Source organism: Spermophilus citellus (assembly GCF_964194105.1).
Source record: "Spermophilus citellus genome assembly, chromosome: 9".
Classification (NCBI taxonomy): Eukaryota; Metazoa; Chordata; class Mammalia; order Rodentia; family Sciuridae; genus Spermophilus; species Spermophilus citellus.
Window position 1 is genome coordinate 3,470,483 of NC_138191.1, and position 17,530 is coordinate 3,488,012.

Below are 17,530 nucleotides of genomic sequence, written 5' to 3' on the forward strand. Positions count from 1 at the left end.
GGTGTGTATATACACATACAAGTACTATACTAGCAATTTAGAGTATTTCCTGAGTCACATTTCTCCTTTTCTACTTGTATTTTAACTAAAGTTCACAAAGAAATAGCTGGAGCTTGTTCCCAAAACCTGTCTCCAACAACACATCAATTGAGTCTAAGAGGTGGCATTCTCTTCCCACCTCCTGAAGATTTTTTAATACATTTAGGCTGATTTTTGCCTTTGCCTCCTGATTTCAACTACAGTCTTCGAGTTCCCTGTTCAAACACTTCCCTTAACCAGTCACCTTTTGAGGCGAGTCATAAGTCTGCAGAATCATTTCTAATGGCCAAACTCTGGCTGTTTCCCAGCTGAAAAAGAACACAGTCTAGCAGTGATGTGCATTACGACTGGCAGAGGACACAACATCCAAACACTGAAAGATAGGGGAGGGATGGAGAAGGAGGTGAGGTGGGTGATGTCTTCCTCTCCTCCACACTCTTTCTGGTAATTCAATGGAAGGAGAAAATGGATCTGGTCCACAGCAAGCCACACTGTGTAATAAAGGACTGTATGGATCTCTTAGACTCTTCTCTCCAGGCACCAAATCATGTGCCAAATCCTGCCAAAGACACAAACACACAGACAAAAAGCTTGAAAGGGCTCAACCTGAGAGCAAATTGAGCTGCAGGAAAGCAACTGAGGAGAAATATATAAAGGTAGGGCATAAGGAAGCGGGAATAAAGCAAGGCCCCTACTGTCACCTCATTACTTCCCTGTTGCTATAGATAGATGACAGCTCCACTCACACAGCAAAGCAGATGGCTGAGCCACTGGAAGCCCAGACTTCAGAGTAAGTAGTCATCTTCAAGGTTATCATCACCAGACATAGAGGCAGCTTCTAATGAGCAGAAATGAGAAAGTTAGACCTTGCACTACTCTAATAGGTACTCCAGGCCCAGGAGAAAAATGGGTTCTTGGTGCTCAATGACCTAAGAACCTAGCTTTAATTTAACCTCACTAGTCTGGAGAGCCAAAGGTGCTCTAGGTGGGCAATGCTGTTTGTACCTGATAAGCTGAGGCAGGACAGGGTATGTGCCATCTCTCCAGGGCTTTTTTTGGATTCAATGAGCATGCTGGCAAGAGAGGCATCTGTTTCTGTGGCCTGAGGACATGAAAACAAGAGAAAAAGGAAGAACATCTTGGTGGGTGGGAAAGGAGAGACTATCTTATCATTTTGTTCATAGAATCTGGTTAAAACAGTTGAGTTTGGCTTCCAAGAGGAATACAATGCCTCTTTTGATCAACATTTTCCAAGTAGTTTGGAAAATGAAGTAATCTAAAGGTTCCCAGGGGCAGCACAAGCTTCAGTTCACTGAAAGTTTACAAAATGTCATAACTAGAATGTTTTTCCAGCAGAGCACCCTAAATGACTACAATGGCTTACTTACCCCATCCTTTAACATGTCAGGGACAGCTCTGTTTTCTTCCACATCTTCAGGAAGCTCAACTGCATATCCTTTACGAACTAATTCTAGCCCAATATCAAGTTTCTAAGAGAAAAAGTGAAAAAGAATAATGACCTTTCTGTAAGAAAGGGCAAATCTGAGGAAACAGGACAGAAGAGCTGGGATTGATACTTTAGATCTTCTTTTGATGGGATGGTGGATAAGATCTAACAAAGTAGGAGTAATATCAGGTAAGGGTTTCTGGGAAAGAAAGAATAAATGACGTTATGAAAACCCACAAGAAAATGTAAATATTACATGAATTCTAGTCTTACCTTCCCATTGCTTGTGTCATATAAATAGATCTTTGGCCAAGTTGAGATCCCAGTCTGGACATAGCTAGAGATTTTGGCCACCAGGGGTTTCCAATCAGCACAGTGAGTCAGTCTGTCAAACTCATCCAAAGCTTCCTCTTCCCACTGTTCACCTGGTAGGAAATTTTAAATAGGGGTGCCTCGGGAGGGGTCAGTGCTGTCAGGGTGGGGATTATACCCTGGAGGGAAGTTGGAACCACCCCTCTCTATCCAGGAAGGCATTTATGTTCTCTGGGGAGTTCAGGTCTGATAGCTGAGCAAGTTTCTGGCTGTTGTTTTCTTGAGTTAGTAGGGAAAAGGCACCTCCTGTGTTCTATATGAATGTGATTCAACTTGAAGGCAAGGTCAATAGGTGGCATGACTGATTTACCTGAGGGGGCAATCCGGGCCAGACTACATTCTATTGCTTGAAATGGAAGGCTTAGGAAGTCACTCCTAAAATGAAATAAATCCAACTTAGAATGCAAAGGCTAGAAGGGACACCTCATATTCCTTGCTTTTACACAAAACCAACTAATCTAGAGCCAGAAGTTACTCACTTGTTCTCTATACACAGGTTCCCTTCTGAACTGCCCCGGTGATGAGTGCCAACAACTCACCACTCGATGACCATAGCTGACTCCACCCTGGCCTCCACACTGACCTGAGAGCCCTGAGGTCCTTCAGTGGGCAATCTCCATTATCTCCAAAGTCAACAAAGTAGAGGTCCAAGTTCCCATTCTCCAAGGTGCCAAGGATCCTGGCTCGATACCAGGAACCATTTGTAGATAAAGGTGCTGCTACAATATCTCCTACATGCACAGTCAAGTCTTCAGGCTACATATGGGGATGAAGAGTTAGCAGGAGGGAGAGTTAAAAAGTGGTAGATAATAAACGGAATACCAGAAAGAACAATGTTGCCCCAGAGAAAGAGAATATGAGACAATGAAAAAGTCATGCCCCAGTACTGTCCTGTTCCTATGGAAACTTACCAGACTATTCTCATAGTGCTGGGTCATCTCACTCACAAGCTTATCTAGTTGCAGGCTGCGGGAGCCAATAATTTGGATCCAGAAGTGGTTAGGATGTTCAGAAGCAGAGACATAGACTTCCAGGTACTCATCAGCATGAAAACTGAAGTCGGGACTGGGGACTAAACACAGTGATAAGGACTGTGAATATATCAGAATCATCTCTGGTTCAAAGAAGGGAATGTATCAGGAGAATGAGATATACCAATACCAAAAGGCTGTTAACCATTTTAAAAATGGTTGGAGGAACGGTGGATGACTCATCTGAGAATGTCTTAAGTACTTAGCTGTTTTCTGTAACTTTCTATGTAAGTAAATAAGTTTACATTCTTTGTCATGTATTCAAATCAGTCACCAATTATAACAGAGGTAACTCTTCTATCTGCAGGAGGATCAGGTACATGGACAGCTATTCTGCTAGTTCCAGATCCCATTCTGGATTATCACTGTGGCCTTGGACAAGCCAAGGAGCCTCTTTTTTTGGGAGGAGGGGTACTGGGGATTGAACTCAGGGGTGCTTAACTACCAAGTCACATTCCTAGCCCTTTTTTGTATGTTATTTAGAGATGGGATCTCGCTGAGTTGCTTAGGGCCTTGCTAAATTGCTGAGGCTGGCTTTCGACTTGCAATCCTCCTGCCTCAGCCTCCCGAGTCACTGGGATTACAGGTGTGCGCCACCACATCCAGCTCCAAGGAGCTTTTTTTTTTTTTTTTTTTTTTTTTTTTTAAGAGAGAGAGAGAGGGAGGGAGGGAGGGAGGGAATTTTTTATATATATATATTTATTTTTTTAGTTTTTGGCAGACCCAACATCTTTCTTTGTATGTGGTGCTGAGGATTGGGCCACACGCATGCCAGGCGAGCACGCTACTGCTTGAGCCACATCCCCAAGCCCTCCAAGGAGCCTCTTGAGGGTCTTCATCTTTCCTGCCCATGTCAGCACCTTTGCATAGAAGAGAAAGCTCATAGCCTTTTTCTTCTTGAAGAGTGATGGTTTTTAGAACCATCAATGAGACATGCAATAAAAAGAAAAATCAGGTTGAGGACTTACTCATTTAAAAAGTATGTCTGGTGAAAGACTATAATGTAAATTCAATTATTTGATGTACTGTTCACAGACTAGTTTGCTGTGTTAGCATATTCCTATCTCATTTGCCTTCACCAGCTGGCTCATATTCAGAAAAAATATTATTAATGTTTAGTATTAAGTAAAATAGTACATTAATCTATGATGATAGACTTATAAATACAGTCACAAAAATAGATTTTTTTTAAAATTGCTTCCTATTTTGGGTCAGTTAAGCCAGTATTCCCATCCTTCATATGTTCCCTCTTTGTTACATACTTTCAAACATGGACATCTCGGGACTGGTCTGGTCTCCAGACTTCTGAAAGCTGTCACCGTTAGGTTTCTCCTTGGAACCATTTTTTGGGCCTACAATAGCCATGTCGCCACTTCCTTTGCAGGGAGAAGCTGCCAGGGGTGCAGCTTGCCCCATGCTAGAACTGCTGTTTTTCCATAAAGTTGGTTCTCCAGCTCCACCTGGCTCTGTCACTTCCTCTCTTCTCACACTGATTGGCTGCTTGCGTGGGACTCTGGTTTCTGCAGAATTGGCAATTCTCTTCCGAAGTTCTTCATCTTCTGAAACTTTTTCCAGTATCAAATGCTGTGGAAAATAAAAGAAGGGATAGTATCTATGCAGCCAGATATTGATCCAGAAAGGAGTTTATAATGGGTTCTTCACACTCTTAGGAATGATCCAAGTCTGTCAACTACTTGCCTTGGCTGCTGCCACTTCCTTCTGTGTTCCTGAGATTTTTATAAGTCTCGATAATAGTAATGTGCCCTCTGATTCTTTGTCACAGGTAATTTTGGCTCCAGAAGCCTTACAGATAGAACGAATTGTCTCGCCGCCTCTCCCTACATTGAACAATACACAAAAATGTGTCTGACCTTAACTATTAGAGAAATCAACATTTTATACATACTATCAGAAGGGAGTCAATTCTCATTTCCAAACTGAACAGAATGCAAGGCGTTGCACAGCAATCATGAGCTATTCAAGACATTACTGTAGGAAAGAGTATACAGGACTCTGGTTTACCCATTTTACTTAAACTCCATACTTTGGGTAGGCTAACTTCATGTCATTTTCATTTTTTGGCTACTCAGCAAGGCTATATAAACTTTACATTTCCATCTCCTAAGATACACACTACATGGTATAAGAACCCTGAAATGAGGGCAAGAACTTCTTTCTCAAACAGCAGCATTAAGGAATGATCCAGGGGAAGCATAAAAGGTGCCAAATACAGCACGGTTTGGAATGGCTTGGGATAACGTGATAACTACAGGTTTTATCACGAGATGACTGCATTTACCAGAATGTTCTGGAACCTATAGACATATTCTGATCATATCACTTCTTAAAGTAATGGGTTTTGTTTCTGTAAGAAAGTAAAGCTCTGGATTCAATTTCCATTCCCCCCCACCCCCACAGTAAGGTGAAGGGGGAGTAGGCCAGGAGAATCCTTGGGAAGATGTAAAAGAAAGGCAAAAGTAAAGAATAAAGGAAACAGCACAGGAAGCTGTCCAGTGGTACCTATGATTCTGCCCACAGATCTCTGGGGGACTGAGAGCTGTTCAGACACTGGGGTATTCTCTGTCAGGATCTGGTGGATTGCTGCTTTGGCCTTGCACACCTGAACAGGAAAACCACTGATAAGCAGCACTCGCTCATCGCCTACATCCTCTGTGTCCACATCAATCCGTGCACCTGTCTGTTTCCGCAGCTGCAAAGGAAAGGAGACATGGCAGTGTATTCTGGAAGAGCCCCCAGTGGGGCCCAGCTAATGACACTCTAAACAAACCCTGGAGGTAGATGTAGTTGATAAAACCATCAGTTATTCAGAAATGCTATAATCAGTCTTCATTTACTTCTGCTTAAGGAAGGAGATTAATGACCAAGGTAATTACAAATAAGCAGTTAATTCAAAACCATTTCTATGTTTACAATCCATCCCTCACCAGTTTTATCTTGATTAGAGAATTAAATATTTTGTTTTCTTGACATTTTAACTGAACAATGGAGGATGATAAGAAAAACCAGGCAATTCTATATTTACTGCCAATTAATGATCGAGTTCATTAATTCCATAACAGAAAAGACTGGTTCAACCTCTATACCAAGCTGAGAATCATCCAATTAAAAACTTCTATTTCAAGCTAAATCATCTATTCTCTAGGAAGGAAAATAGCATAGTTAAAATTTTTCTGTAATTTATCCAGAGCTTTACTTTCTTACAGAAAGTAAGTGTTCGATTTGTGATATAGGGTGAGAGGAAGGAATGAGAAGTCAATAAACAGACACAATATCTGGGAAAGCTGTTTGCCTGCTCAATCACTTGCCTGTTTAATATTGGCTCCTTGCCGACCAATGATGAGCTTCACAGCCTCTTGGGGAACTCGCATCTCTATCTCGATGTCGTCCTCCCCAACAAATGTCAGCCGCTCTTCTGCACAGATCATGGCTCATTAGATCAGACTTAAATACACAAGAAACTACCACCATCCCTTCTCAATCTGGTTGTCAGAGACATTGATCAAGAGGTAAAACTGTGAATGTCAACCATAATGACAAACAGAAGCAGCATTTGAGTGAGAATTAGAAGTTCCTAAAAGAACAGAGATGGGGCTTAGGGTGTTGTTCAGTGGTAGAGTACATGCTTAGTATTCGTGAGGCTGAGTTCAACCCCCAGCAATCCCACCCCCACCCCCAGCACACATGGCCCTTTCTCTTGGATACCAGGCTAACACCAGGAAATGCTAACATGGGATGTCAACATGGGAAAAGCAGACTATGAAAAGGTATTCTAGGTTTTGGGCAAACTACTTCTAAGACAAGACTCCTGGAGAACAATGAAGGCCAGAAGTTGTCTAAGCCATCTAAGACTCAAAACTTCTCCCGACTTATTTGTACATTAGTTATTTCTCTAGGTCCAGCCTATGAGAAATCTACCTTCTTCTAATAACTAATTAAAAGGAACATAGAAATATTTTTAAAAACCCCCATGTGACATTGATTTTGTAAAAGCATCAATGGAGTTATAAGTTATTTCACAGACTAGCTTCACAGTAAGAACATAGAAAAAAAGAAATCAAATATTTTCAAACTCCTCACAGAAAGTCAATTATATCTCACCAAATAATACATGGTATGGCAAGGAGATAGTTTCATTTCAACTTAACAAGGCAGGAACATGGTTGGAGTATTTTCACAGGCACAATTGTGGGGTTCACATACCTCTGCTTTCCCTGTATCTGCGGTACAGGATATAGGCAACTGTTGCACTGGCTGGAATCCCAAGGCCCAGGGCTATTTTCTGAATAGTGGACATGCTTGTCCAAGAAGTCCGTTCAGTGGACATTTTCTGCTATACTCTGACTTACATCCTGAAATAAGCAAACCAAGGAAAAAGCTTTCATCAGTTTGCTAGGATGGCTGGCATAGGGACATGAGAACACATTGTTATTGAAAACAATTTTACTAATTTCCCATTTCAAGAGCTTCAGAAATCTCAAAATCTATTTCATGAAAAAGATCTCAGGGTATTAAAAAAGTTAGTGAAGAGGGGCCAGGGTTGTGGTTCAGTGGTAGAGCGCTTGCCTAGCATGTGTGATTCTCAGCACCACATATAAATAAATAAAATAAAGGGCCATTGATAACTAAAAAATATTTTTTAAAAAGTTAGCAAAGGGGGATATATACAACTGTTTCACTTTTTTCCCCCAAGGAGAAAATTATATTAATTAGTTTTAGAAGCCAGATGATCAAATAAAATATTTTTAAAAAATACTTAAATTTCATATCAAACTATTTAAAACTCCTTATCTATGTCCTGGGCCTTTTACAGAAGATGTTATCTCTACAAGGAGTGCCATTCCAGACTTAGTACAATCTTGTAAATATAGACCTGGTTTACCATCTCTGCTTCTGGTTTTTATTTAATCCTCAAAAAACAGTGAAAGGGAGTTCTGCTCTACTCCTTCACCATACCTAACTTCCCAGGTCATCAACCTAGAGAACATGTATGCAGCCTTGTCTTACCCTACTGCAGCAGGAGGAAAGCAGCCATTCCCCCCCGACAAAAATCTTTCTTTGGTTTCTGTGTCCTCTTTCTCTTGGTTTCTCCTCCTGTTTTCCCTGTCAGATCCCTCAGAGTCTGGGGATTTCTCTTCCTGTGCCTTCTATCCATTGCTAATGGCACTCTGCTCTTTGGGCAATTTCACCCACACCTGCAGCTTCCATTACTACCTGTATGCTAATATTTCCAGCAACATAGCACTGGCCTGATTTAGAAGCACATCAAATCTCATTGAGACTTACTGGCCTTATTGCTATTAATCTGACACTGTTTATTCGTTTTGCTGTCAAGCAAATCTTAACATTTCCCTTGCTATAATTCCTTATTGTTACATACATTTAAGTTCTCCCAATGATTTTGCACCTTCTCTTCTCAAACCTCTAGCATCTCCTCCATTCTTTCAAATGATGTTCTTGCTCCCTATCTGAGAAAGCAGAGCCTTCAGAGAAAATATCCACAAGCTTCCCTACATTTACCTGTCTCCACCTTCGCTTGCTTTTATTTATTTATTTTTGTGTGTGTGTATGTGTGTAGTGTGGGGGATTGAACCCAGGGCCTTGTGCATGCAAGGCAAGCACTCTACCAACTGAGCTATGTCCCTAGTCCTCCACCTTCACTTGTGCCTAAATACTTGACCTTTTCACCTGTGACCATGGATGAACTGTCTTATTCCTATAGCTGAATTCTGTCATATTCGTGTTGCTCCACCAGGTCTTCTTCCTTTGTTGTTAATGTCCTTCCCTCTATTGGATTTTTCCATCAGACAAACATCCTCTCTTCTTAAAGAAAATCTATCTTTATTCTACTTATTTCTCCAACTACATCCCATTTCCCTGCTTACTTTCACATGAAGACTCTAGAATGCCAAAACTTCAGTCCTCAAATTTTCTTCATCTATTCTACCTACTTGTCAAGGTCACCACTGATTTTGCATTTCTAAATCCAAAGATCAATTCTTAGTTCTCAACTTACATGACTTTGCCACAGTATCTGGCATAGCCTGTGATATCCTCTTCTCTAAAATACCTTTGCCTGGCCTCCCCAGCAGCACATCCTCCTGCCTTTATTTTCCTCTTCCTTTATTTTATACCAGGGATTGAACCCAAGGGTATCAACCACTGAGTCACATCCCCAGTCCTTTTTATTCATGATCTAGTCAGGACTTTTCTCCTATGATCCAGGGTTTGTATATACAACTGCCTATTAATGACATCTCCTTTTGATATCTAGTAGGCATCTCAAGCTGAATAGGTATAGCCCTGAGCTCCTGATCCACTTCCTTCGGGTAGTCTTTGCCATTTCAATAAACAGCAAATCCACTGTTTAATTCCACAGGCAAAAAAATCAGTCATCCTAACTGCACATTCAGTCTGTTAGCAACGTTTCTATGCTACATACTCTACAAATTATCCAGAATCTGAACACTTTGTACCTCTCTATTTTTATGATCCTGTTCTAAAACATCATTATCTTTGGCTTAGATTACCACAACTCCTTAATTAAGTTCTTGAATTTGCCATTGTCCATTCAATTTATTCTCAATATAACCTCTGAAGAAAGTCAAATGTTATTTCTCATTTTCTGAGTCAAAGTCAAAACAACAGTGTAAGGTGTTTGTTGTTCCCCCCCTTAGAATATAAATACCTTAAGAATAGGAATTATTTTGTTTCATTCCTCAGTGCTTAGCACATAGTAACACTTTATATTATTTTAATCAATATTTATGCAACCCTGTAAGGCAGGAAATATTAACCCTATTTTTCAGAGGTGTACATGTGCTTGAAGAGGTTACCTAACCTCACTCCCAGAGTCTGGGTTATTATTTGTTTATGAAAAAAATCTTTTAAAGTGACTTCAGATGTCCCTCCCTGACCTTCCTTTTCCTACTAGGGTAAAAATACCTGGTGTTTTATTCTTTGATTAAATTCAATTCAAAATTAAAAAAAAAAAAACACTGATAGAAAATATTGCAAATGTCTTAAAAAAATAAACCAAAACCGAAAGACAGTACTTGTTTCCAGATATTACAATATAGCAGAATGAAATACACATGGCTTTTAAAGAACTTGCTTTAAAAAAAAAAAAACAAACTGATGATTGGGCTGGGATTGTGGCTCAGTGATAAAGCGCTTGCCTAGCATGAGTTAGATCCTCAGCACCTCAGAAAAAATAAAGTCTGTGTTCATCTACAACTAAAGAAAAAACAAAGCAAAACAGATGATTAGTAGGGCACAGTGATGCAGGTTTATAATCCCAGTGACTTGGGGCTGGGGATGTGGCTCAAGCGGTAGTGCGCTCGCCTGGCATGCGTGCGGCCCGGGTTCAATCCTCAGCACCACATACCAACAAAGATGTTGTGTCCGCCAAAAACTAAAAAATAAATATTAAAAAATTCTCTCTCTCTCTCTCTCCTCTCTCACTCTCTCTTTAAAAAAAAAATAATCCCAGTGACTTGGGAGGCTGAGGCAGGAAGATCACAAGTTCAAAGCCAGCCTTGGAACATTAGCAAGACTTTGTTTCAAAATAAAAAAAAGGGCGGGGGTGGGGTGGGGTGGGGTGGGGGAGGGGGGCTGGGGATGTGGCTCAAGCGGTAGCGATAGCGAGCTCGCCTGGCATGCGTGCGGCCCGGGTTCGGTCCTCAGCACCACATACAAAAACAAAGATGTTGTGTCCACCAAAAACTAAAAAATAAATATTAAAAAAATTCTCTCTCTCTCAAAAAAAAGGGGGGGATGGGGATGTAGCTCAGTGGTAAGGTGCTCAGTTCAATCCCCCAAAAAATAAAAATAAAAAAATTTAAAAAGTAAATGAAATTCATGCCATAATTTGCCTCCAGATACAAAAATTCAACCCAAATAACAAACAAAAAATCTCTTTCACCTTAAAAAATACTAGTTTTATCCTAAAACTAGTATTTTTGTCCTAAAAATCTCTAATTCAGGACTCTGGAATAAAACTAGTTCTAAAAGTGCATTCCCTGAAAGCCTGTGAGGAGGAGCCAAGAGGGAAGGAGACCCAGCATGAAAAGATCACTTCTAGGAACAAATCCAGGTAAGGAGATTAGAGATGGTTTTCTCATTACCACTCAAACAGACCACCAGAATTTGCATCTGGTGTTTTGGGGATGTAGCTCAATGGTAGAGCTCCTGGTTAGCATGCACAAAGCTCAGAGCTCAAGCCCCAGAACTTGCCCCACCCCAACTGCATCTAAGTTAGGCTGCTTTACCAACTAGAACAGAATGAAATTCTTCAGAGGTATCAGAAGTTTGCCATTAATTTTCTAGGCAGTAGTTTTAATTTAATCTACCCTCTTGCCTAGACTCATAGCCTGAAGAAAAAAAAAATCAAAACCTTCTTTTATTGTCTTGGTGAAAAAATTTTATCAAGTATCTTGTCTCTTTGGGACAATTAGTTGCTCTATAGGTTTAGCAAATCACTTTTAGAGACTGGAGCATCAACCTGAGGGAATACTGATCCTTTCACTCTGCTTTTTTAGGGAAAGGATAGAAGGGTTGAGTTTAAAGTGGGCTGTTTTCATTTATGAGGTACTTTCCCCAAATCACTGAATAAAAATCAGTTTCTCCCTCTTTTATTAAACAGCCTGAAAGGTTGCATGATACCAAGTAAACACCTCTGTATACACCAGAGGAAAGGAAACAAATTTGGTTTCATAAGGTTTTGTTTTGGGTAGCAGGGATTGAACCTCAGGGGTTCAACCACTGAGCCACATCCCCAGCCCAGCCCATTTTTTTATTTTGAGAAAGGGTCTCACTAAGTTGCTGAGGCTGGCTTTGAACTTATGATCCTCCTGCCTCAATCTCCCAAACCACTGGGATTACAGGTGTGTGCTACCACGCCCATCTTTTTCTGCTTAATTTGTGAATACATAACTTTCAAAGTATACTTTCCTATACTAAGAAATAATCTATTCTTTTTAAAATTTTTAGTTATACATGATAGTAGGATGTATTTTAGCAGAATATACACACATAGAGTATAACTATTCTATTTAGGTTCCCACTCTTGTGGTCATACATGATGTGGAGTTACCCTGGTTGTGTATACAAATACAAGGATAGGAAAGTTTTTTTTTTTTTTTTAAAGAGAGAGTGAGAGAGAGAGAGAGAGAGAGAGAGAGAGAGAGAGAGAGAGAGAATTTTTAATATTTATTTTTTAGTTCTCGGCAGACACAACATCTTTGTTGGTATTTGGTGCTGAGGATCGAACCCGGGCCGCACGCATGCCAGGCGAGCGCGCTACCGCTTGAGCCACATCCCCAGCCCGATAGGAAAGTTTTGACCAATTAATTCTACTGTTTTCCTATTCCCCTTTGTCTAACCCAATGGACTTCAAGTCTTCCTCTCCCCACCTTCCCTTGTTGTGGGTTGGCATCCACAAATCAGAAATAATCTATTCTTTATCTCTAGGAACGATTTTACTTTTTTTTCCCCCTCTCCTAGTTACTTCATATATTTATTCATATGGTCTCCAAAGTGCAAAGCTTGTCTTCATTATTAATGTGCCTTGGTTTTATACTGCTAGTTGAACATGCTAGGGATAGAGGATGAATAAGAATTCCTGCTCTGAGATAGTCACACTTTAGTAGGAGATAAACATCTACTAGACAGTGCAAAAAAATAAATTATTGGCCAATGCAACAGCAGGGAGGAGGTAAAAGGTTTGTCTTAGATGGGACACAGTTGAAAATCATTTAAAATAGAAGTCATTTATCTTCTGCCAATTTATTTAAACCAACAAAAACCGAGTATCCAATATGAGCTTGGCTTGGGGGACACAACAGTCAAGAGCTGCTTCCATGGAGCTTCTTGTCTGGCAGAGGTCTTGACAGGAGTATGAAGGTGTTAAAAGGTTTTGGAAAACCAAAAATAAACCTACCCCTGTGCTCTTGAATGCTCTCGGCCTTTAACACCACCTTTCTGGCCATAATTCATGCTTATGGGGCACAGAAATCAGAATTTCAGAACTGGGGGACCGCAGAGACTATTTTCTTCATTAACGATGTTACAACTGGGGCAACTGAGGCTCAGGGATATAAAAGGATTTTACTGAGGTTACAAGGCTGATTAGTCATTTCTATACAATACAAGGTTGAGGGAAATAATTCTGTTTTGAAGGCTAATTATAATCCTACCTCTGTATGGAAGCCAGAAGCACTATAGTTTTTCAGTTCTGAAACTACCAAAATCAAGACCAAGGATATCTGATATTTGGCTGGCTCAGCAGCCAAACCCCCTCAATCATGACCACCTATTCTAGGTTGGGCTTCGTTGATAGGAACTTTCATAGAATCCCAAACATCCCTTCATAACATACACCTTGCTTGTAATTTTTGATTAATGGCTACGTCTGTTGTAAGAATGAACTGAAAGCAGCAAAAGTAGGTTCAGGGAGACCAGACTACTCCAGGTGTCAATGATGGAGAGAGAAGAGATAGTAGTGGATAATTTTTTTGTGATACTGGAATTGAACCCAAAGTTTCATGCATGCTTGTCAAATGCTCTACTACTGAACTGCTTCCCCCACCCTTTTAAAATTTTGAGACAGGTCTTCCTAAGTTGCCCAGGCTGGCCTGGAACTTGTAGTCCTCCTGCCTGAGACTCCCAAGTTGCTGGGCTTACATGCATCGCTTTCATCAGCAGAGAGAGTTTTAGTAAGTAGAACACTCGAGACCTCGCCACTGATTTATGGAAAGGCAGAGGGGAGAGCCAAGGAGCTGGCCATCAGGTTCTGGATGGCACACCTGCCATTTGATCGTGTTGGAAACAGGGAATATTGATTCGGTGGCGGAGCCTGTGTCAGAAGAAAATGAATATCCACGACAACGATAAACTTGTCGGTCGACTTCTATTTGAACCCAAAGCGAAATCTCACCAACCCCTCTTCGGATTTACAAATGAATGTGTTCACCGTGCGGTCCGCTCGAGTCTCCAGGGATGTGTCAATGAAGCCAGTCAAACCACAAGGCTTCTCCGTTAAGAAACAGAGAGGAATACTGGGGAAACCCACCCAAAGCCCGGCGCATTATTCGGTCAATTAAGAGAGGTTATCTCATTAAAGAGAACTTCGGAAACAGGTGGGGGAGCCAAAGCCGCTCCTCCGCCGACCGCCCGTCCCAGTCCCACCGAGACCCGGCTCGACCACGCACACCCTCGCCCGAGTCCGCGGGACCGAGAGGTCTCCTGGAGCCGATCCCAGGTCCCCGAGGTAGAGCTGCCGCCCAGCAGCGCCCCACAGCCCGGGGCTGACACTCGCCCCGGGGCCTCACACCCCCTCTGGCCCGGGACGCGGGGACGCCCCCCTTCCCTCGACCCCACATTCCCGCCTTCCAGGTGCCAGAGCTGTTCACCGCCCGGCGTCTCCCCACACTCCCGCTCTCGAGCCCCGCCTTTACCGCTCCTCCAAGTCGGCTCTCGAGCGCTCAGCCTCGCGCCTCACCCTGGCCACCGCCTCCTCCCACACGCACCGCGGCTAGAGCCCGGCTGGCGGGGCTTCACTCACGACTTCCCACCCCCGCAGCCCGCCTGCACCAATCAGCGCCCCGCTCTCGGCCTGATCGTCCCCGCTGCCACCAATCCTTCCGCCCGCCTGCCGTGAGCGACGTGCTGCGGCCCGCTGATGTCCAATTACCCGGATGTACTCCCAAGCCGGCCCACCCCGTCAGCCAATAGGATCCAGGAGAGGCAGGTGTGGTTCCTGGAGATCGCACCTGAAGAGAATTAGGCAGCCAATTAGAAGCTTGACCGAGTCCTCCCGGTCCATCTCCCAGCCAATGGCCGGGGAGGCTTCCGCCTCCTCAGCCTTGCGGGAAAAATCAGCGCTCCGGCGGCTGGGACCCAGGTGTGAGGGCGTCGAAGGCCTTCCCCGCGTGACGGTGCTCCCAGGAGGGTGTCTGGGGCAGAGTTGGTGCCACTGCACACCCACTGGCCGCCGGGGAGCCAGCCTCATTCGGGCGGCTCTGCCCCACTTTTTTCTCTGGTGATTTTTTTCCTCGCTCGGTCCCCCACAAGTGAGCGGAGCTCAGGAGACGCGGAAGTCGTTTTTTTTTAAATTTGAAAACCTGCGAGATAGGCTTCGTGGGTGGGGGCAGGCGCTGCGTCACGGAGATCGAGGATCCACGCTTCTGTCCCTCTGCCCGGGCGTGACCCGACGCGGCCCCGACTGCGGCCGCAGCGGAGAGAGGCCCGAGCGCCCCCTGCGGTGGGGAGGCACCTGCGGGCGCGGCAGCCGCGGGCCGCGCTCCCCCGGGCTCGGCGGGACCCCCCGGGGACGTTCCTGGCGGGCGAGAGTGGGTGGGCGGCTGCCCGCGGCAGTTGGCTTCGCCAGAGTGAATTCCAGCCGTCGTCTGGGCCCCGGACCGCGGAGAGCGGTTGGGCCCTGCTGCTGCCGCTGCGCCCGGTGAGCGCCCGTAAAGGTTCGTGGGATAGAAGCAAGATGACATTTCCGTCAATGAGGACATGCTCTTGGTACTCAGTTTTTTTATTTTTCTACTATTATTTTTTATTTTTAGAGGGGTCTCGCTATATTGCCCAGGCTGTCCTTGAACTCCTGGACTCGAGCGATCCTCCTGCCTCAGCCTCTCCTCCAGTGGCTGGGACTGCAGTCGTGCCCAACTTCTATCAATTTTAAAAATATGAACGTGTTTGGAATAAGTAATGCGTGTACATTCTGGAAGAGTCAGAAGAAACCGAAGTTATTACAGACGATTTCCGCTTTTCTTCAGAGGCAAGATATTTCATACGTTAACATTCATGTATATGTCAGCATCTATATGTACAGGTATTATATATGTGCATGTACACACACACACATATATATCCAGTCAATAACATACATACCATTTTGCAATTTCCTTTTATATAATCTGGAAGCCTTTTCATAGCAGCATATATTAGGATATATTAAATAAGTCCTTTAGCATAGTTATGTTGATATGCAAGCATACTTCATTTTGCTCTTCTGTATCTATAGGTTAGATACTTAGGAATGCGATGACCAGGTCAGAGAAGTGTATGCATTATTGTTGTTTTTTATCATTTGGATAGAAAAAATTTTGCAAATTCATTTTCTCCCAGATTTTTTTTTTCTGATTTTCATTCCACTATCAGTGTTTGAAAGGATTTTGGTAAGTATAGCATTGCCATATTGCCTTCCTCAGAAGTTCAAGTTTTCTCTTCCATCAGCAATGTGTGGAAAAGCTGTTTCATAGCACGCGGACACAAGTGTTATCACATCTTGATTTTGACAGTGTGAATGGTATCTCATTGCAATTTTTATTTCTTTATAGGTTGTCTTTTAACTGGCAATTGCATTTTTAATTATATATTTATATACTTTGTTAATATTTTTATTGCTTATTGAATGTTTCCTTAATATTTATTCTTTGTGGGCTGGGGATGTGGCTCAACTGGTAGCGCGCTCGCCTGGCATGCGTGCGGCCCGGGTTCGATCCTCAGCACCACATACCAACAAAGATGTTGTGTCCGCCGAGAACTAAAAAATAAATATTAAAAATTCCCTCTCTCTCTCTCTCTCTCTCTCTCTCTCCCTCCTCTCTCACTCTCTCTAAAAAAAAAAAATTATTCTTTGTATTTAAGTTAAAAATATTTTCCTCTTTTCCCAGTTGGGTTTATGTCCCTTTTTTTTTTTTTTTTTTTTTTTGGTAGTGGAGGTGGTCTGAACCCCAGGGTGCCCTACCACTGAACTGCATTCCTAGCCCTTTTTATTTTTTATTTTTGAGACAGGGTTTCTTGCTAAGTTGCCCAGGCTGGCCCCGAGCTTTCACTACTCCTGCCTCTGCCAAGTCTTTGGGATTACTGGCATGCACTACCACACCCAGCTGGTTCTGTTTTAACTTTGTTTATGGTGATTTTTTAAATTAAATTTTAAAAATTTATACATAGTTGAACGTGTCAACATTTTCCTTGGTAACTTTTGGATTTCATATCATATTTAGAAAAGTTTCCCACCAAAGTTTTTTTTTTTTTTTTAAACTACTTCATATTTTTGTACTAGCATTTTGTATGTGAATTTTTGAGTTTTTGTCTGTCTGTTGTTTTTGCAGTACTGGGGATTGAACCCATGGCGTTGTACATGGAAGGTAAGTGCTTTACCACCAAACTACATCCCCATCCCACATAATGTAGATATTTGATTTATCTGAAATTTATTTTTGTATAAAGATGTGAAATAGAGGTCCAATTTTATTTTGTTTTATCCAGCCTTTCCTATTGAATAACTCTTATTTTCTCCATTGTTTTTGAATGTTATCTTTATAGTACCCAAATTTCTACAAGTATCTGAGTTTGTTTCTGGATTTTTCATTTTGTTCCATTGATATCTATGTTCTTCTATTTATTTTATTTTTTTAATTGCTATACTTTGGGTTTTTAACACAATTTAAAAATTAATGTACAGTGTACCTGCAGAAAAATACAAAAAAAGTACACATTTTGTTGAATTTTCAAAAATGGAATACATTTTCGTAACCAGCACCAGTTCAAAAACCAGAACATTATCAACAGAGCCCCCTGTGTCCCCTTCCAGTCAGTATTCCCCACA

The 17,530-nt window shown here is 42.3% G+C and overlaps 1 protein-coding gene across 1 annotated transcript; it reads right to left on the reverse strand.

Annotated features, from left to right (window-relative positions):
* Positions 1-416: 416 nt before the first annotated feature.
* Positions 417-14,454, reverse strand: TDRKH (tudor and KH domain containing). The gene is made up of 14 exons (XM_081307960.1): positions 14,364-14,454; positions 7,111-7,259; positions 6,216-6,322; positions 5,410-5,599; positions 4,588-4,727; positions 4,152-4,473; positions 2,770-2,930; positions 2,442-2,614; positions 2,169-2,233; positions 1,760-1,911; positions 1,428-1,529; positions 1,045-1,141; positions 786-877; positions 417-598 (listed from the first exon to the last, which is right to left on the reverse strand). The coding sequence occupies exons 2-13, from the start codon at positions 7,232-7,234 to the stop codon at positions 825-827; spliced, it is 1,686 nt and encodes a 561-aa protein (XP_081164086.1). The 5' UTR covers positions 7,235-7,259; positions 14,364-14,454; the 3' UTR covers positions 417-598; positions 786-824.
* Positions 14,455-17,530: the final 3,076 nt, after the last annotated feature.